Source organism: Pristis pectinata, chromosome 33 (assembly GCF_009764475.1).
Source record: "Pristis pectinata isolate sPriPec2 chromosome 33, sPriPec2.1.pri, whole genome shotgun sequence".
Lineage (NCBI taxonomy): Eukaryota > Metazoa > Chordata > Chondrichthyes > Rhinopristiformes > Pristidae > Pristis > Pristis pectinata.
In genome coordinates, this window is record NC_067437.1 from 15866846 (window position 1) to 15887503 (window position 20658).

General features: G+C 44.2%; 1 protein-coding gene and 3 non-coding genes across 5 annotated transcripts; all 4 read right to left on the reverse strand.

Moving 5' to 3' along the window:
- Positions 1-5725: 5725 nt before the first annotated feature.
- rpsa (ribosomal protein SA) lies at positions 5726-14747 on the reverse strand. Of its 2 annotated transcripts, none has more exons than XM_052043253.1 (7): positions 14646-14747; positions 12902-13070; positions 10833-10951; positions 10042-10287; positions 8503-8631; positions 7017-7260; positions 5726-5899 (listed from the first exon to the last, which is right to left on the reverse strand). In XM_052043253.1, the coding sequence occupies exons 2-7, from the start codon at positions 13032-13034 to the stop codon at positions 5805-5807; spliced, it is 966 nt and encodes a 321-aa protein (XP_051899213.1). In that variant the 5' UTR covers positions 13035-13070; positions 14646-14747; the 3' UTR covers positions 5726-5804. The 2 variants fall into 2 exon arrangements, with proteins under 2 accessions (XP_051899213.1, XP_051899212.1); XM_052043252.1 differs by lacking the exon at positions 14646-14747 and adding an exon at positions 14176-14545.
- Positions 9347-9496, reverse strand: LOC127585743 (small nucleolar RNA SNORA62/SNORA6 family). Its single transcript, XR_007958581.1, has one exon. It is a non-coding gene; the product is annotated as a small nucleolar RNA SNORA62/SNORA6 family (small nucleolar RNA).
- LOC127585742 (small nucleolar RNA SNORA62/SNORA6 family) lies at positions 10602-10760 on the reverse strand. Its single transcript, XR_007958580.1, has one exon. It is a non-coding gene; the product is annotated as a small nucleolar RNA SNORA62/SNORA6 family (small nucleolar RNA).
- LOC127585741 (small nucleolar RNA SNORA62/SNORA6 family) lies at positions 12455-12611 on the reverse strand. The gene has a single exon (XR_007958579.1). It is a non-coding gene; the product is annotated as a small nucleolar RNA SNORA62/SNORA6 family (small nucleolar RNA).
- Positions 14748-20658: the final 5911 nt, after the last annotated feature.

The following is a 20658-nucleotide window of genomic DNA, read 5'->3' on the forward strand; positions in this document are numbered from 1 at the left end:
CACAGACAGAACAGTTTTTAAACTAATTCATGGTATCAGGTCAGCTTGTATTACCTGCGCCTAATGACTGGTTTGCTGGCCATTTAAGACTAATTAATAGTCAACCATGTTCACATCCACAACACTAGAGGGAGATGCTTTCTCTCTCAGCAAAGATTATCTGATTTAGGGAGCTCTCCTGGTGTTTCTTGTTCTCGTTTAATTTGTCCAGATTTGCTGGACGTGTGGTTTCAGGCAGGTGGTGCCATCCTGGCATGTTCAGCCTGGCAACTGTCAGTGGGGTGAGATACCCCCTCTGTGGTCAGTCCAGGGCCACCTGCACTCCGGGATGTAATGTGACCGTGGTGCCGTTTCTCACAGGGAACGGCCTTTTATGTTTGATGAGATCTTTAAAGGTGATATTGTTTGGATGGCCTGTTCCTCCAGAGGTGGAGAGACAGAATTTTGGACTATTTGGTGCCAAGTGTTCAGGGGACATGCAGGAAAGGGCAGAGCTGAGGACAGGACCAGATCAGTCACCATGTCACCCAGTAGTGGACAGTGACCCATGTGACAACAGATCCTCACTGGGAGGAGAGACTCAACATGAAGGTTGGTTGGGACCTGTTGGTTGTAGACCTCTGGGGTTCTGCACACTCGGGCCAGTTGCTCGCTCATTCACACAAGGGTCCCAGGGCTGTTGCTATTATTGAGGAAGGGTCCTGTGCTTCCCAGCGCCCAATCTCATGATGCTTTTTACTTCCCATTCCTCTCAGCCCCCATTGTGCCAACAACTATTTTGTGCCTTTCAACTGTTGCCGCTTGGAGATGGTGGATACTGAAACCCGTTCGCTTGATATGTGCTTACCATGAGAGAACTGCAAGAGGGTAGTTATTCCCTGTGGATTTGGTTACTTCCTCAGGGATTGGATATTTGCGGGAATGGGTGTTCCCTCTTTGATTCCTACCCTTTTCAGCTCCCATCCCTCCACCCCTCACAACCCCACCTTTGATGGAGTCCAAGTGCTTTTGGGTTGCAGGATAAATTACTAGACCCCTAGAAAATTTCAGTGTTAAAACTATTGAATGACCTGCAGCCCCACCTTGTGGACCTGGAGCCACCTAGTTTGTGGTTTAATGGCGGTAATGAAGATCACAAGGGAGAACAGTTTCCAGTTACAGCAGCATCAGCCTGAAACATTGTTCTCTCTCCACAGACGCTGCCTGACCTGCAGAGAATTTCCAGCATTTCCTGTTTTGGTTTTAAATTTCCGGCAGGATTTTCTTTGCTTTTACTTTCCAGTCACAGCAGGAGCAGTGATCAGAGGTTACAATGTTAGGTAATTAGACAAAAAGCCAGTGGGGAGGATGAGAGAAGTATTTTTAAGCAGTGTGCTTGGATCTAGAATGCGCTCCCTAGGAAGCAGATTCATTAATTTACAATAAAGGATTTGGATAAAAAGGGGAAGTTTTGCAGATCTTTGGGAAAGAACCCAGGATATTTCAAACAACCAGCAAAGGCACGAGGAGCCAAAAGGGCTCCTGTATTGTAAGATTCCACAATCAGTTGTGACAGGTCTGTGTCCCAGCTAAAACAGGAGATCCCTGAGTTCTAACCCTGACCACATGGAAGCAAATAACTCATTTTATCATGTGTTCTAGTGCTTAATAGGAAGGATCTATTGGGCTGCCTTAATCTACTTAATTATCCTGTAACTAAACTGAAGCTGGAGCCTCAGACAACTGTGTCATCTGCTTTTTCTACCATTTGAATCAAATTTACACTTGGGGCAAAATCTCATTTCAGATTTGGGATGACAGTGAGTTAGATGCCTTTGAAAACATTTGCACAATTACTTCAGGTTGATCATATTATATGTCAAACTCATTAATCTGCTCTCTGAGATACTGGAGCTGTCCTACATTGCCCAACAAGACCAGTGTTGTACTGGTGAGAGGCGTCCTGTTGTCGGTTGTGATCAGACTGTTATGGACATGCTGTAATTTTTTGTTGATGTCTGTAACAAAAGAAAAATAGTAAATCCTGAATTGACCAAATTCAGAATGAATGTAATTTGTTTACTAAAGCCACTGATTTGGTGTGACCCTCGATCTCGATGTGTTCTCCTCCCCACCTCCAATACACACATCTCTCTGGATTCATCCAAGCAAGCACCAAACTCAGGTGTTGCCCAACTGGACCTGCTGGATTACAGTCAGGTGTAGGAACCACAACCAAATGTCTCCATTGCCCAGTGCAAAGCACTGAGATTAGTTGCTGGAGGGTACAGCTACCTCAGCATAGACTGCAGATTGACTAGTAAGATTCAGACTCTAACCATTGTAGCCTCTCCTGTTGTCCAGTTGTAGCTGATCTCTAAAATTCAACTATCCATATCTGTCAGTAGATAAATAATTCATGATGAGCCCTGATGCAGGGTTTCGACCCAAAACGTCGACAGTTTCTTTCCTCCCACAGATGCTGCCTGACCCTCTGAGTTCCTCCGGCACATTCTGGCATCTGCAGTCTCGTGTCAAGATATAAAAGGGACCTGAGCGGCAACCTTATACAGAGGGTAGTGCGTATATTGAACGAGCTGCAAGAGGAAGTGGTGACGGAAGGTACAATATCATTTAAAAGACACTTGAACAGGTACATGGATAGAAAGGTTTAGAGGGATATGGGCCAAACGTGGGCAGATGGGACTAACTTAGATGAGGATCTTGGTCAGCATGGACTGGTTGGGCCGAAAGGCCTGTTTCCATGCTGTATTGCTCTATGACTCTAAAACAGCCCCAAAGGAAACAATTAGGGGTGGTCAGTCATGGGAAGATTGCAGGAAATGGTCCTGGGAGGTGTAGAACAAAATCCAACAGATGTAGCTACAGGGGATTTAAAAATTAGTAGCTCCCTGTTGCGGTAGTGTCCTCAAGGGTGTTTTACTTGATGGTAAGTATATCAAAACAAAAGCAAAGGGGTAAAAGGACAACTATGAGCAGAGTTGCAGTGGATTTGTGTAGTTGTTTTGAAATGCCATGAAAGGGACAGATGCCAAGTCAGTATTAATATCATCTTTAATACTTAAAAGCTGCCAGTGATTGGCCCATGGCATCCATTATGGCTCACTGGAGTAGCCATCAGTCTCATTCAACCACTGCTTATTTCACTACAACTTATTTCTCTCCCATTTCCATCATTTTTTGTTGTTGATGACATTAACCTAGATGAAGGGGTAATTTGCAGTAAGCAATTGACCTGTGTATATTTGGTGTGAGGGAGGAAACCCAGATGTCAGACAGCACCCAAAATCAGGATAGATGGCCAAAGGCATCTCACAAGGTGCCATAGAACATCAGCACAGCACTGAATTACTCAAGAGGTCCTTCATTTTCTTTCCAATTCCTCCTACCAAACAAATCTGTTAAATTGTATCTGTGTGTCTGAGCCCCTTATGACTCTTAAATCTTCCTTTTTTTTATCCATTTGATTTGTGAGACCTGCAAACAGTATCTAAGTCATTAATGTACCAAAAGTTCTAACACACAAATCTGGTCAGAAAACACATTCACTGCTACTTTTATGACCCCTTTGCCAAATTTCTACTCATAACTACCAATGTTCTTTTAAGTGTATTAAGTGGTACTTTTCCTAAACAGCATTTGAAAGCCCATATACAAATTAATTGCATTGTAGAGACACGACGACTGCAGATGCTGGAAATCTGGAGCAACACACATAAAATACCGAAGGAACTCAGTCAGGCAGCATCTATGGAGGGAAATGAACAGTCGATATTTCAAGCCAAGACCCTTCACTGGGACTAGAAAGAGAGGGCGAAGCCAGATTAAAAGGGTGGGGGAGTGGGGAGCATGACCTGGTGGGTGATAAGCGAATCTGTGGGTGGGGTGGGGGTGCGTGGGAATGGGAATGATGTGAGAAACTGGGAATTGATTGGTGGAAGAAGCAAAGGGCTGAACAAGGTAGAATCTGATAGGAGAGGACAGTAGACCATGGAATAAAGGGAAGTGGGGAACCAGAGGAAGGAAGGTGTGGGTGATGGGCAGCTCATGAGGGCGGGGAAGGGGAAAGACGAGGGGAAAAGGGGCCAGAGGGATAAGGGAAAACCAAAAAAGGGTGGTGGGGGGGGGGGGGGGGTTGGTGGGGAGTGGTACTGGAAGTTAGCGAAATTGGTATTGATGCTGTCAGGTTGAAGGCTACCAAGACGGAATTTGAGGTGTTGTTCCTCTAATCTGTGTTTGGCCTCAACTTGGCAGTAGAGGAGGCCGTGGACAGACATGTCAGTGTGGGAATGTGAAGTGGAATTAAAATGGCTGGCTAATGAAATGAAGGTGCTCGACGAAGGGATCCCCCAATCTGCATCAGGTCTCACAGGTGTAGAGAAGTCACACAGGGAGCCCAGAATGCAATAAATGGATTCTCAAGTGAAGCACTGCCTCACTTGGAAAGACTCTTTTCGGGCCCTGAATGGTGGTGAGGGAAGAGGTGTAGGGGCAGGTGTAACACAGTGTTGCAGGGATAAGTGCCTGGAGAGGGATTGGCGGGGATGAGATGACAGTGATCTCTGTGGAAAGTGAAGTGGAAGATGCACCTGGTGGTGGGATCCCGTTGGAGATGGTGAATACGGAGGCTTGTGGGATGGTAAATGAGGACAAGGGGAACCCTATCCCTGTTATGCTGGGGGGGGGGGGGGGGGGGTGGTGGTGAAGAGGGAATGGGGTGAAGGCAAATGTGTGGGAAATGGAGATGATGCAGGTGAGGGCTGCATTGATAGCAGTGGAGGGGAAACCCTGATTTCTGAAAAAAAAGGACATCGCGGAGGTCCTGGAATGGAAAGCCTCACCATGAGAACAGATGCAGTGGAGAAACTGAGAGAAAAGCATCCTTACACGTGACAAGGGTGGGAAGATGTGTAGTCAAGGTAACTATGGGAGTCAGTGGGTTTGTAAAAGATGTCAGTTGTCAGCTATTTGAGTGTACACATTGCTGTATTTATGACTGATCTTTGACTCAGTCACCCCAACTATCTGCTAGTGTAATTGAGATGGTCCTGTTATATTCAGGTACTGGCTGCTGAGTACCCATATTTGTATATATGCTTTGCCTTGTTAATGGCCTATCAGAGGTTGTGGGGCATGGCTCCTGATGCTGGTACTACACACAGATTCTGAGTGACCTTTGGCAAACTCACTGGAGTCAACTGGTTCTCAACCAAAGTCAAAGTAAATGCAAACATTGTATGATGTTATTCTGAAATAACTCTGGAAAAGTCAAGAGACTCAAGTCAAAAACTGCTCTCCCAAAGCTAAGGGGCTTAATCACACCAACAATGCAGAAGTGAACCCAATTCCCTATTGCAGGATCAGCCAGGCCATGTCTTGTACAGAAATGCAAGCCAAGGCTCAGGTGACAGGCTGCAGGGACTGGTACTGAGGCAGTAAAGAGACGTCTCTTCAATGAATTGAACAACCTCAATATCTAATCAGGTATACCCACAAGATAAACCACCCTGGAGGAATTCTCATTGTTGGGATCAAGGAAGAGAGCTTCAAACTAAATCAGCGAATTCACCATTCACTCTTTGCATGCCTGACCCCAGGCTGATTGATTGTATAACAGCCATTAAGAATCCAGTTACCAATACAATGTTATACTCTGGCCAGCAGACTACAAAGTCCAACTCCAACAGTATGGTGAAACATTCTCAGCCATTAAGTAAACAAGACATTTAAAAACCAGTATCTTTTATTTCATTCTTTCCCAAATGCAGGAAGGACAGGCCTGTGCCTAGTTAGCTTTAATGGTCTTAAGACCAATCAGCAGTGGCACCACCCCATTCTGGAGCCTGTGTAGTTGGAGCAGCAGACCAGTCTTCAGCAGCAGGCTGAGCACTCCAGTCCTCTGTTAAGAGAAAGAAAAACATTAGCAAGGAGAACCTTAGTGACCACAGCAGTCTACAGTACAATCTAATGGCAACTCACATTTCATTCACTCAGGCTTATCCTTGGGAGGATTTAGTCCACATCTTAATCCATAAACCACTTCAGCCTGCATTCTAGTCACCATGTGGTAATTAGCTACATAGCCTTTCCCTCACAACCCCAAGGGATTTCTCTACGCCAAGTGAAGAATATGGTTGGGGCATCCCGACAACTAAAGTCGCCCAGGTACTTGAACAAACCAAGTACAGACCAGAGAGACCAAGCCACAAACCTCAAAAACATCTACTGGTATGGGATCTGCTGGAAATTAATAAGCATTGAATAAGAAATATGAAGAAAGGTCAAGGAAGAACAAGACTGACAAGCAGTCAGTGAACAAAGAACACCAGTATAATGCTAGAAGCAAGAAAAACTTAATTAACAAAATTAAATTGCATGCATAACCTACACAACATCCAAAACCAAACATAAGTGTCCATGCTTAATAGTAAAGGTTTGTCTGCATAACTAAAACCCAGTTACATCAACAGGACTGGTGGTTAAATGTTGCAGGGTACAAAGTATTTACAGAAGATAAGGGCGAAAGAGTTGCTGTTCAGAGATACCCTAACTGCAACAGAGGAATTTTTAAAAATTATAGAAATAGAATAGGGACCAATACAATGGATCTATCACAACAGAAAGAGGCATGCTACTGACACTCCAGAGGAATGGAAGTGGAGAGAACAATGTTTCATCTGATTTATGAAATATCATGAAGACAAAAATCACAGAAAGTTTGCAACATCGCTCCCAAAGGGAAGGAAAGAGATACAGAACTCTGCATTGGGAAAATCTACAATCAGCAATGAACTCTGTTCTCAATGCAACATATCTTTACGTCACCTAAATCTGCTAATCATCCATATAAAATTACAAGACACTTAGAATCACTTGGAAAGAGAATCTTACTTGGGCTAATACAGGATTGGTTATTTCTAGTTGGGGTCAACACTTTCCAAGATGCATTCATAAGCGCACACAGTCTCCTAGTCCAAGACAATCATTCCAAGCACACTACTTAGCCTAGCACTCACTTGTAGCTGTCTCAGCGGGGAATGCTGCAGGCTTGGCGTAGGGATTGGCTGCCTCCAGCGTCTCAGCCAAATTTTTACCAGTTGCAGCTGCGAACTGCTGGATCGGCACAGAAGGGACCTGCACGCCCTCAGACCAGTCAGTAACTTCAGGCTGAACAAACTCTGCAACAGGAGCAGTCCACTCTCCTTGGTACTCCTCCTTACCAGCAGCCTTCTCTGCAGCAGCCTGCTCCTCCTTCTCAATCTATAAACAGAGATAGTTAAAACAGAGGACAAAGTTATTCAGGTTGTCCAAACAGCAAGACAGCTCCCTAGAAAGATATATACCTTGGCACCCACTTTTACAGTTTGACCCAGCATTAAGTAGACAAACTGCCAACACAAGCATCTGTGAGCAGTGCAGACTTCTGGATCAAATTCAGATATGCCATAATCCAACAGTGCAGGAAAAAGAGCATGCAATTCCCACCGCACCACCCCCCCCCCCCAACCTACACACATTACAGCAGCACAATTAACCAAATGAGGCTCTGAGCCAATAGCACAGCAAGTTAACCAGTGCAGTATTTACTCGTCAGATTCTGGTATAGATTTCAAAGATTATGGCTGATAAAGCACCCAACAATCGAAACAGTCCAAATCCAAATCTATACTGACCACAAAGTTTAGTTTTGATTCAATGAGGGGCAAAAGTCAGAGTGAAAGATATTGAGGAACATTTTGGAACAGCAAAAATTACAAAGTTATGAGAAATCCAAATACTTTCCTTTATTTTCCAAGATGTGGACATCACTGGCAAGGACGAGCTTTACTGCTCATGCCTAACTGCCCTTCAGAAGGAAGGAGTGTGCCACCTCTTGAACTGCTAGTTTTCCTGAAGGTGCTCCCACTGTGCTGTTGGGGAGGGAGTTCCAGGATTTACAACCAGCAACTAAGGAACAGGGACATGCCCAAGTCAGGCGGTGGCATTTCCATGTCTTTTCTTACCTTGTCCTTCTTGGCGGTAAAGGTCATGGGTTTGGACGTTGCTGTCGGAATAGCCTGGCCAAGTAACTACAATGCATTTTGTGGATGGTATACCACAGCCACAGTGCACCCACTGGCAGTGGAAGGAATGAATGTTCAGACGATGGGTGGGGTGCCAATCAAGTAGCTCGCTGTCCTGGAGAGTGTTGGGCTTTGAGTACTGCAGCTGCACCCATCAGGCATGATTTTGAGCAACAGCAGTCACCAGCACCACACTAACTGGCCCAGAATCAAACTTACTTCGATGGGAGTTATCACTGGAGAGTAATGAATCTTCTTGCTTACATGAGCAAACATTCACACATGGCTAATGATCTGAATTTATGTTGCTGAATGAGGCAGGTCTGACAAAAATTCTATCACTAAAACATTTCCAACAAGGCAGCAATCCCCACTACTTATTTGAACCATTACTGATTAAAATCCTGAACTAAATTAAAACTAAATACATGAAACACACCTCGTCAGGATCCCTGTAGAAGTACAGATCAGGCATCACTTCCCATGGATGTTCACGGCTAATGGTACCACGCATGCGCAGCACCTCACGGGCAAGCATCCACCACATCAAACCAATGGAGTGTGCTCCCTAACATACAAGACACTTGTTATAAGAAATGTCCTCATTGCCATTGTTCCACTTCACAAAGCTGCATCAAAACAACAAACTGATTTAAATAAATAGTAAAAAACATGCACAGAATAAACGGGCTTTAATAGTGCACGGAGTGTGGCATTGCTTAAACCATGTCAATTTACCTTCACTGTCAACACAATCTGCACAAGAGCAAAGAACTCCAGTGATCATACTCTGTACCAGAAGCTCACTGGCTGCAAGTGGGTGTTAAGAGAGGCTGGCATTAGTTATTAGGAAGCTGTGTGTTAATTATCTTCTAGAGTCATCTTGGACAGGGAATTGTCTCATAGCCAATCTCTTCACTCTAGTAGCCACCCACCTGAACCAAGATGGAGATCTGGGAACTAAGAACTGAGTCATGTCAGGACTATTACATCAGAACATCCCAAAGCTCTTTACAGCCGCAAATAGTCCCTGTTTAATGTAGAAATATTTACTATCCCTATCTTCCATCAAATTATATTTTTGTAATGTTTGCTGGCTCATCAAATGTGTGTTATCGATTTATTATCCATCACAATTTCAAGAGTATAATTTAAAATGATCCTTTTAAAACAGTTCCACACTACAAGTGACAAAGGCCCTTTTATTCCCCCACTCCTGAGCAGATCAAGGACTCTCAATCAACTGCCTAATACGAAGCTACATATTGTAAATAAAACACTGGTAATGTAGCAGGGATTACTACAAAATCTCACTCACTGAGCCGCAGGCTTGAGCAGTGTTAAAGGTACCTGCATGATTATGTAGCACATTTCCTACACTCGGAGTTCATCGACCACATTGGCCTCATCTCCAAGTTCTAACAATGTGCAGATCTGCCCCGCAAAACTGAGGACAATCTAAACTGCTACCTCCCCCAAATTCCAAATCCTTCTAGAGGCTATTAAGCTGTTAGGTGACAATGCATCACAACTTCCTGAAGGTCCCTGCACAGAACATCTGTTGGTTCCTCAGCATTCCATTAACTTGCTACTTTCAATTATATTCTTTTTGCCTGAAAGATTACAGTGGTCCCCGTGGCCTATAAGTTAATTAATTGGCCTATAAATACTAACGTCACATTTGAAAATGTTACACTGACCAGCCTCCAGAATCTACCTTCCTCAACATTACTTGTCTCAGAGGGCTTCTCTCTCACATTTGTAACCAATCTAGGACTGCTGCCTCTAAAATCTCCCACCAGATGAATATACTCAAAAGTGAGAGAGAAAGTGTTTAATCTTGGCAAACTAGTCAGAAAGGGCATTCTCACCAGAAGGAGGGGATTTATTGCATTATCCCAGGGAACAGGCTTTCACTGATGTTAAAATCACAAAGTTAAATGACAACAGGTGAAGTCATTGCAATGAAAGATTATACCTTGTTGTTGCATGGAATAGCGATGTCCACATACCGGAGGGGCGAGTCAGTGTTGCACATGGCTATAGTGGGGATGTTGACATATGATGCTTCAGTTAAGGGCTGGTGGTCCTGCCGGGGATCTGTTACAACCAGCAAGCGGGGCTCCCTGAAAGCAGCCTGGATCTGATTGGTAAATGTACCTGGGGTGAATCTTCCAGCAATGGGAGTGGCACCAGTGGCAGCAGCGAACTTCAGGACAGCACGCTGAGGAAAGAGGCAGTCACTGTAAATAAATGCATAGCACAGATCTTGCTGTACACTGCCGAGCCCTCATTTCCAGCTTTACTATAGTGAGGCTCCTTAAAGCACCACCAGAATGATATCCCAAGGACAAACAACATGTTTAACACCCAAGGTCCTTTCCTATTTCTACCATGCAACTCCCCCTCAATAGGATCTGCCATTTAATCTGCTGTAACTATTAGTTTTCAGATACTTTCAATTATCCAAGGAAATTAACCACCATGCAATAATGATGTATCATCACCATCTTAATCTGGATCAAGTACATGGAGATAAATTGTGACAAGGCTTACTATCAAACTCCACTCATCGAGCCACATAGACCCTTGTGGTGTCAGCGAAAACCTGCCAGATTATTGTAGCACATCTCCGACACTTAAAGAGTTCACTGGCCAAATAATGGCTTAACCCCCTAAGTTTTAATAATGTGCAGTTCTAGAAGAGACACCAGTTACAAAAGCAGCTGACAGAAAGTATAGAAAGCAGAGCATGGCTCATCCACGTACTTGGCCAAATGGTCTGGAGGAGATGACGCAAACATCAGCTGGATTCTCAATGGAGACAATGGCGCGGGCAGCTAAAAGGAGTTTCTCCCATGTTTTCTTCAGATTAATGATATAAATACCTGTTCAGAAAATAACAGATTGGAATCAGTTCTTGACAAGATACAAAATCAATCAAGCTCACTTAAGGCGTGCATCCCACAGCATAGTAGTTTTCTGTTCCCCTAGTTAATTTTAACCAGCAAGCTTTTGGTTGTGATATCCTGGGCAATAGTTTTCAACTGGCTGTTGCTTTAGCAACTGTCCCAAAGCCCCACTGGTGTCCATTTCACACATGCTCAGTTTCCCTCTGCCAGATTGAACTTCGGAAAGACCAAAAGGGTTTTTTTTCCTAAAAAGCATCAATGGCTTCAACTTAAGATCTATGAACAAAATGTTGGAAATACTCAGCAAGTCAGACATCATACAGTCTGACCCAAGAACTCCCAGCATTTTCTGTCCTTATTTCAGATTTCCAGCATCTATATTATTTAGCCATTAAAATGTATGAACTTGGTTTAACAATTAGTAACCAGTCCCCCCCAACTCCCAAAAAGCTCCATGGCGTACAATACCACTCATGAAGGCAGCACTGAGTTATGATGATCTGGAAGACACTTCCTGAAGTGGAGGTGGGAGCAGATAAAAAAATTAACTCTTAATAAGGAGGTGACATAAATGTTCAAGAGAAGGTTAAAAACAGTCATGCTTAGGGAGAAGACATGGTTATGCAATGCCAAGATTCTAGGAAACCCTTGTTACGGGATTTGAGTGTTAGATGGCCTGAAAACCAAATGTAATTACAGTACACCTTTAACACAAAACACTTCACAGCATTTTCAAATAAAATCTGATACGCCACACAAGATATGAGGGCATGGCTTTAAAGTAATGGGTGGGAAGTTCAAGGGAGATATCAGAGGGAGGTTTTTTTTTACCCAGAGAGTGGTTGAGGCATGGAATGCGCTGCCTGGGGCGGTGGTGGAGGCAGGTACATTGGTCAAATTCAAGAGATTACTAGATAAGCACACGGAGGAATTTAAAATAGGGGGATATGTGGGAGGAAGGGGTTAGATAGTCTTAGGCGAGGTTGAAAGGTTGGCACAACATTGTGGGCTGAAGGGCCTGTATTGCGCTGTACTGTTCTATGGTATTAAGACATATGGTGTCACAACGTAGCTGTACGGGACATTTACAGGAGAGGGGCTAGAGAATTCAATGTAACCACAGGTCCACCTCCCAAAAGGAGTGCGAAAAGTGGACATTTGTCTGAATGGAGCAGAATGATGGGAATACGAAGCACTCAGTATGTATGAATGCAAGTTTGTCTTACTGATTACATCATGTAAGCAGTCAAACAATCTCACACAGGGGGAGAAAAATACTCCGGCTCCACACAGCCCAAGTTTGTGTCCATTCAGCTGAGCCAATAAGAGTGCACACAGTTCTGGAGGGTAGCTTGGTGTGAAAGAATGTAAATTAACTTATCCATATTCCAACTACATCACAAAGTGGTTTAATATCCTGTCTCAACTCCACTTGTCAGCAAACAGAGCCTCCAAGTGCCATACTTGACAGTAAGGGTCTCTTGTGGCAGGAAGTACTATCAAACCCCACTCATCGAGTCAGAGACTCTTGTGGTGTTAGCGAAATACCTGTCGTTTTTACTGTAGCACATCTCCGACACTCAGGAGTTCATTGGCCAGAAACTGACCTTAGCACTGAGTTTTAAGAATGTGCAATGACTGAAAACTGAGAGGTAAAGACGACAACATTGAAAATTTGGCTATACAGATAGACATTTTTAGGATACTTAGAGAAGCTACAGCAACAAAAGAGACAGTGTCTCAAGATATAACTGGATTACAGCACCAGGGATGCGAAAAGGAGAAGAAATACATTTTTCCAAAATACTGCCTGGGAAATGGTGCTGCACTCTTCTTCATTATATCATTGACAGTAATTCTACACAATGACAAGCAAACATGCAATGGATTCAGATACCCCCACTTGACTGACAGTCTAATACCTACCATCACTTTTTCTCTTGTAGACGTACTGCTCCATCTGGAAGTCCAGGTTGGTGCTACCCAGGTGGGTAGAAGCAGCAAGGAATTTGAGGACATCCTCCTCCTTCATCTGCAGTACATCGAGACCTCCGGACATTGTGTAGGTTTCCCTTTAAAAGCAACGACGGGTAACCTGAAGGATGAGAGGCCAATACATTAAATAGACACCAAGAATCCCAAATGTAGAACACTCAGAAATGCTGAGCAGAAATAACAAAAGCACAAGATTTTTGTGGAGGAAAGATGGGCTAATATTATACATGGTATTGAGCTTTTACAAACTATACTACCAAGAGAGGTAAAGTTTCCCTTTATACTAATAAAATTAGCTAAAACATATTTGCTGTTAAAATTAACAGGATGTCATATGACTAACAGTTGTATTCCGATTAGGTTGCATGTATCTTCCAGGTTGAAAACAACCAGTCCAGGCTATGTAGTTCTACCATATTCCTGAATCTGTGACTGGTTACTAATTGTTAAACCATGTTTGCATATTTCAATGGCAAAATAATGCAGATGCTGGAAATCTGAAATAACAGAAAATGCTGGAAGTTCTTGTGTCAGACAGTATGATGTCTGACTTGCTGAGTACTTCCAACATTTTGTTCATAGATCTCAAGTTGAAGCCAGTGATGCTTCAACTTAATTGGCTACTTAAATTGTGCCAAGCATGCAGGCACGTGGCAGTATCGGGGGGGGGGAGTGGATCAGAATGTGTGAAAAAAAGAAATTAACATAGGATTAGTGTAAATGGGTGGTTGATGCAGACTTCGTGGGACACTTTACATCCACTTCCTTTTGACAACACATCCTTATTGCACTGCACTTTCTCTGTAGCTGTGACACTTTACTCTGTACTGTTATTGTTTTTACCTGTACTACCTCAATGCACTCTGTACTAACTCAATGTAACTGCAATGTGTAATGAATTGACCTGTATGATCAGCTTGTAAGACAAGTTTTTCACTGTACCTCGGTACAAGTGACAATAATAAACCAACACCAATCCCTAACCCAAAATCAAGGTGAAGAGCAGCATGCACATGGTAGGACCACCTCCCTTATGTTTAGAACGTATCAGCAGTCACACCGACAAGACAAAGCAGTATAATCTGCCAACTGCCACATTAACTCAATTCACCCCAAAGATATTTACCTTGTCCCATCCACCCACCCAATGCATCTAAAAAAAATTTACTTTCTCCTTTTCCCAGTTTTAATAAAACGTTTCAGACCTTAAACGTTAACTTTTTTTCTTTGCAAATGATGCCTAACCAGCTCAGGTTTTTCCCCCTGTATTTTTCTTTCAGCTACATCAGTCCTACTGATCGAAGTCCTGGCGTTCCTAACCACACATCAGAGGGGCTTCGGCGGATGAAAACCGTGGCCACCACCGCACGCTGAAGGAGCCGAGGCAGCAGCCGCCCCACCGCCACACGTGGTGCCCGGGCCCCGACCACAGCCTGAACTCTACCCCGTCCCGGCGGCAGGGACTCGCTAACGTGGCCGCTGACGGCGCCGGACGGTCCGGGCCCGAAGCCGGCGGGCGGCGCCAGGGCCTGCGGCCTACCCCGGCCGCCCGCTCCGTCTGTCACACCGCGACATTTATTTTGATCACTGCCGTCGGGATCGGGTCTGTAGGTCACTGCGTGTGTTTTAGACCCCGGTCCACGAGTGCCTCCGCTCCCCGCCCGCCCGCACTCACTCGGTACAACGCCGTGTGGAAGCCTGGCGGTAAAAGAGGCCGCACGCAGGAAGTGACGCTATTATATAGGTGACCCGGCCACCCTCCCGCCAATCAGCTGGCAGCTCTCCGGTTGTTCACTTCCGGGGTTGGTGCCGGAGCGGCGGGCGGGCTGAGGCCCGTTGGGCTCCGGGAGGCGGGAGGCGGGAGGCGGGCAGCAGAGGGCGGCCTCGTCCGCCGATCCGCTGTAAGTCTGGCCATTTAACTGTCTGTCGGGGAGCGCAATAATTTAATGTTCTGGAATAAGTAACTCCTGGACATTCCCCTCATGGTTACTTCACTGCACAGAGTCACGCAGCAGGGAAACAGGCCCCTCAGCCCAACCGGTCCATGCTGACCAAGGTTCCCATCTAAACCGGTCCCTGTTGTCCACGTTTGGCCCGTATCCCTCTAAATCTTTCCTATCCATGCCTGTTGTTAACAACTGCCTGTTGTTAATGTACCTGCCTCAACCACTTCCTCTGGCAGCTCATTCCATATACTGACCACCCTCTGAGTGAAAATGCTGCTCCTCGGGTTCCGATGAAATCTCTCACCTTAGACCTGTACTCTGTATTTCTTGATTCTGCACCCTTGACTGTGCACATTCACCCGATCTATGCTGCTCGTGGTTTTATACACCTCTCTAGGATCACCCCTCAGTCTCCTCTGTTCCAATGAACAACGCCCCAGCCTGCTCATAACTCAGTCCCTTGAGTCCTGGCAACATCCTCTGCACTCTTTCCAGCGTAATGTCATCTTTCCTATGGCAGGGCAACTAAAACTGAACATAATATTCCAAATGTGGCCTCACCAATATCTTGTACGACTGCAACATAACATCCCAGCTTCTATACTCAATGCCCTGCTGATGAAGGCCAGCGTGCCAAAAGCCGCCTTCACCACCATGTCTACCTGTGATGCCACTTTCAGGAAACCATGTACTTGTACTCCTAGGTCTCTGCCATTGGCTGTGAAAGTCCTACCCTGATTTGTCTTCCCAGAATGTAACACCTCGCACTTATCTGAATTAAACTCCATTTGCCGTTCCTTGGCCCACTTACCCAGCTGATTGAGATCCCACTTTAATTCTTGATAACCTGTTTCACTGCAGCACAATGGCAGAATGTGACATGTGAAGAGAAATGCAGGTAATACTCAGCAGGTCAGACAACATCTGTGGAGAGTGAAACCGAATCGATGTGCTGGCTTTTGAAAATTCAATTAACCCCTATGCTTTTTTTGGAGGGGTTCTTTCCTCCACCTGAGTAAATAGTTTTTCTCCACACCATTAAATTAAAAGAACCTTATTAAGTTAGCTCCTTAAACTTTAGTCATGAATTAATGTATCAGGTTGAAGTCCCTTCATCAGAACTGTTTTTATTTATGACATTAAAAGGCCATTCTGGCCATCATAGCTCATCCAACAGCATCCATCTCCCGAATCACTTTTCAGAACTAAAAAGATTAGATTATGATGCATTTAAACTGTGTACTCTGTTATCTAACCTAATCTATTTGATTCTGAAAATTGGAAGTTCTTTACAGAGTGGTCAGCCCTTGGAACACTCCTCTAGATGAGGAGTTGAGTCAGAAAAAAAACTGTGATTTGAGAGATGGATGTTTTGGATGAGCTAAAGTGGCCGTAATGGTCTTCTATTGTCATAAATAAAAACAGTTCTGATGAGCAAACTTAAACCTAATAAGTTAAATTTGTTTCTCTTTCCACAGCTTCTGCTGAGTGTTTCCAGTATTTTTTGTATTTATTTCAGTATTCCAGTTTTTTTATTTTTAATTTTTTTATGATCTTTTAACTTTTCTGTGAACTTCAGTAACATCTGAAAAAGATCTCTAAGATCTGCAACAGCCGTCAGCTGCAAACAATCTGTTAAGCAAGCTGGCATTCCTGTTTAGATAAGGCTGTGTGATCTGAATGTGAGGGTCAATGCTTAACCTCTTTCAAATATTGGAAGTTATTTCATCAAATGAATCTCTGTATTTATTACTTTGCTCACCACCCAGGACATGCCCTCTTCACGTTACTACCATAGGGGAGGAGGTACAGGAGCTTGAAGACCTGCACTCAACATTTCAGAAACAGCTTCTTCCCCTCTGCCATCTGATTTCTGAACGGTCCGTGAACCCATGAACACTACCTCATTATTCCTCTTTTGCACTATTTATTTATTTTTGTAACTTATAGTAATTTTTATGTCTTGCATTGTACTGCTGCCGCAGAACAACAAATTTCACATGTGTCAGTGATAATAAACCTGATTCTGAACAGATTCCAATTGAATTACTAATCAAAATTTAGCAAGTTCAGGCCTAAAGATTTCAATTGACCCACCAGCCTTCCTTCTACCTTGGTAGATTCCTATAATTACCCCACAACTGATTAAGGATGCGATAGCAGAATCTTAAGAAAATATTAAGCTATTCAAGCAAAGTCAGTGTGTTTTTATGGAAGGGACATGTTTGACAAATTTGCTAGAGTTCTTTGAGGATGTAACAGAGTGGGCAAAGGGGAACTAGTAGTGTATTTGAGTTTCCACATTAATAAGATGCCACATTACTGCACCAGAGTATACAAGATTGGGATAACATATGAGCATGGGTAGGGAAACAGAGTCAGGATAAATAGGTTATTTTGGTAACTGGTGGGGTGCCACAGGGATCATTGTTGGGGCCTCTCCTATCCAGTGCAGAAGGTAAATGTGTTGATGATACAAAACTAAGTGGGTTTATAAGTTGCAAGACGGACACAAAGATTCTGCAAAGGAATATAGGTAGAATATGTTAATAATAAGTCAAAAAGTTGGTAAATGGAATATAAAGTGGAAATGTGAATTTGTACGTTTTGAAGGAAGAATGATAAAGCAAGTTAATATTTAAATAGAGCAACACTACAAAAGAGTACATGATATAGTGCAAAAGGGTACAAGCCCTAGTACATGATATATAAAATGTTAGCATGCAGGTACAGCAATTAATTAGGAAGGCTAATAAAGTGTTGGACTTTATTGCAAAAGGTTATGGATTATAAAAGAAGAAACATTTTAATGTAACTTCACAGAACGCTGTTGAGAACACAGCTGGATATTTTGGCCTCCACATTTAAGAAAGGATACACTTGCATTCAAGGCAGTGGGATGAAGGGGTTAATGTGGATAGAAAGGTTGAGGAATTTGGCCTGTACTCAATGGCGTATAGAAGAACGAGAGGCGATCTATTAAAAGTTTACATTGTGAGGGGGATTGGCATAGTGAAAGGGACATGGTTTCAGAATTGTTAAGAAATGTGGAGAAACCTTTTCTCTCAATAATTGGGGCAGGGTGAACAGGCAGAGGTTGTGGTACATATTGATACCAATGACATAGGTAGGAAAAGAGATGAGGTCCTGAAGAGGGAATATAGGTAGGAAGCTGAAAAGCAGGACCTCAAGGATAGTGATCTCTGGATTGCTGCCTGTGCCACGCGCCAGTGAGGGTAAGAATAGGATGATTTAGCAGATGAATGCGTGGCTAAGGAATTGGTGCAGGGGGGAGGGTTTCAGATTTGTTGATCATTGGGATCTCTTCTGGGGACCAATATTCTTGCAGGCAGATTAGCTAGAACTGTTGGGGAGGGTTTAAACTAATTTGGCAGGGGTATGGGAACCAGAAGGGTCAGAGGTTGGTGCATGTAGTGTACAAGTAGATGCACAAGTAGAAAAACTGTGAGGAAGGATAGACATTTGAAAAGGCAAAATTGCAGTCAGTTGGATGAACTGAAGTGTCAGGAACAAGGGTGATGAACTTAGAGCATGGGAAAGTATGTGGAACTCTGACGTGGTGGCCATTACAGAGACTTGGCTGTCGCATATGGCTGCTGGATATTCCAGGGTTTAGATGTTTCAAAAGGGACAGGGACTGAGGTAAAAGAGGTGGGAGAGTGGCTTTGCTGATCAGGGACAGTGTCACAGCTGTAGAAAGGGAGGATGTCCTGGAGGGATCGTCTACTAAGTCAGTGTGGGTGGAAGTCAGAAACAGGAAAGGAGTGATTACTCTATTAGGAGTATTCTACAGACCCTCCCAGTAGCAGCAGAGACACTGAGGAGCAGATCAGGATGCAGATTTTGGAGAGGTGCAAAGATAACAGGGTTGTTGTCATGGGTGATTTCGACTTCCCTAATATTGATTGGCACCTCCTTAGTGTAAAGGGGATAGATGGGGTGGAGTTTGTTAGGTGTGTCCAGGAAGGAGGAGACACCTCCGACTAGAGGAGAGGCCATTTGGACCTGGTACTGGGCAATGAGCCTGAACAGGTTTCAGATCTCTTGGTGGGAGAGCATTTTGGAGATAGCGACCATAACTCCTTGACCTTTACTTAGGAACAGATGATATGGGAAAGTATTTAACTGGGGTAGGGGGAATTATGATGCTATTAGGCAGGAACTTGGGAGCGTAAATTGGGAACAGATGTTCTTGGGGAAGTGCACAGTGGAAATGTTTAGGGAGTACTTTCATGGGCTTCTGGATAGGTTTTTCCATTGAGGCAGGGTAAGGATGGTAGAGTGAAGGAACCGTGGTTGACAAGAGATGTAGAATATCTTGCCAAGAGGAAGAAAGAAGCTTACCTGAGGTTTAGAAAGCATGGATCAGACAGGGCTCTAGAGAGTTACAAGGTAGCCAGGAGGGAGCTTAAGAATGGATTTAGGAAAGCTAGAGGGGGACATGAGAAGTCCTTGGCGAGTAGGATCAAGGAAAACCCCAAGGCGTTCTACACGCATAAGAGGATGACTAGAGTGAGGGTAGGACCGATCAGGGATAAAAGATGAAACGTGTGCCTGGAGTCAGAAGAGATGGGGGAGGTCCTTAATGAATACTTTGCTTCAGTATTCACCAGAGAGAGAGACCTTGACGTTTGTGAGGATTGCGTACAACAGACTCTAGGGCATGTCGACGTGAGGAAAGAGGATGTGCTGGAACTTTTGAAAATCATTAGGATAGATAAGTCATTGGGGTCAGAGGGGCTATATCCAAGGTTATTACAGGAAGTGAGGGAAGAGATTACTGTGCCTTTGGCGATGATCTTTGCATCCTCACTGGCCACAGGAGTAGTGCCAGATGATTGGAGGGTGGCAAATGTTGTTCCTTTATGTAAGAAAGGGAGTAGGGATAACCCTGGGAATTACAGACCAGTGAGTCTTACTTTAGTGGTGGGCAAATTACTGGAGAAGATTCTTAGAGACGGGATTTATGGACATTTAGAGAAGCATAGGCTGATTAGGGACAGTCGGCATGGCTTTGTGAGGGGCAGATCGTGCCTCATGAGCCTGACTGAATCCTTTGAGGATATGACAAAGCACATTGATGAAGGTAGAGCAGTGGATGTCGTGTACATGGATTTGTGCACCACATTGTAAGGCATTTGATAAGGTTCCTCATGGAAGGCTCATTCAGAAAGTCAGGAGGCATGGGATCCAGGAAAACATGGCTGTGTGGATTCAGACTTAGCTCGCTCATCGAAGACAGAGGGTGGTGGTAGATGGAGCATATTCTGCCTGGAGGTCGGTGACCAGTGGTGTTCCGCAGGGATCTGTTCTGGGACCCCTGCTCTTTGTGATTTTTATAAATGACTTGGATGAGGATGTGGAAGGGTGGGTTAGTAAGTTTGCTGATGATACAAAGGTTGGTGGTGTTGTGGATAGTGTAGAAGGTTGCTGTAGATTACAACAGGAGACAACAGAATATTGATAGTATGCAGGTCTGGGCTGAAAAGTGGCAGATGGAGTTCAACCCGGGAAAGTATGCAGTTCGGGAGATTGAATTTGAAGGCAGAATACAAGGTTAATGGCAAGACTCTTAGCAGTGTGGAGGAACAGAGGGATCTTGGGGTCCACATCCATAGATCCCTCAAGGTTGCCACGCAGGTCGATAGGGTTGTTAAGAAGGCGTATGGTGCATTGGCCTTCATTAGTCGGGGTATTGAATTCAAGAGCCGTGAGGTAATG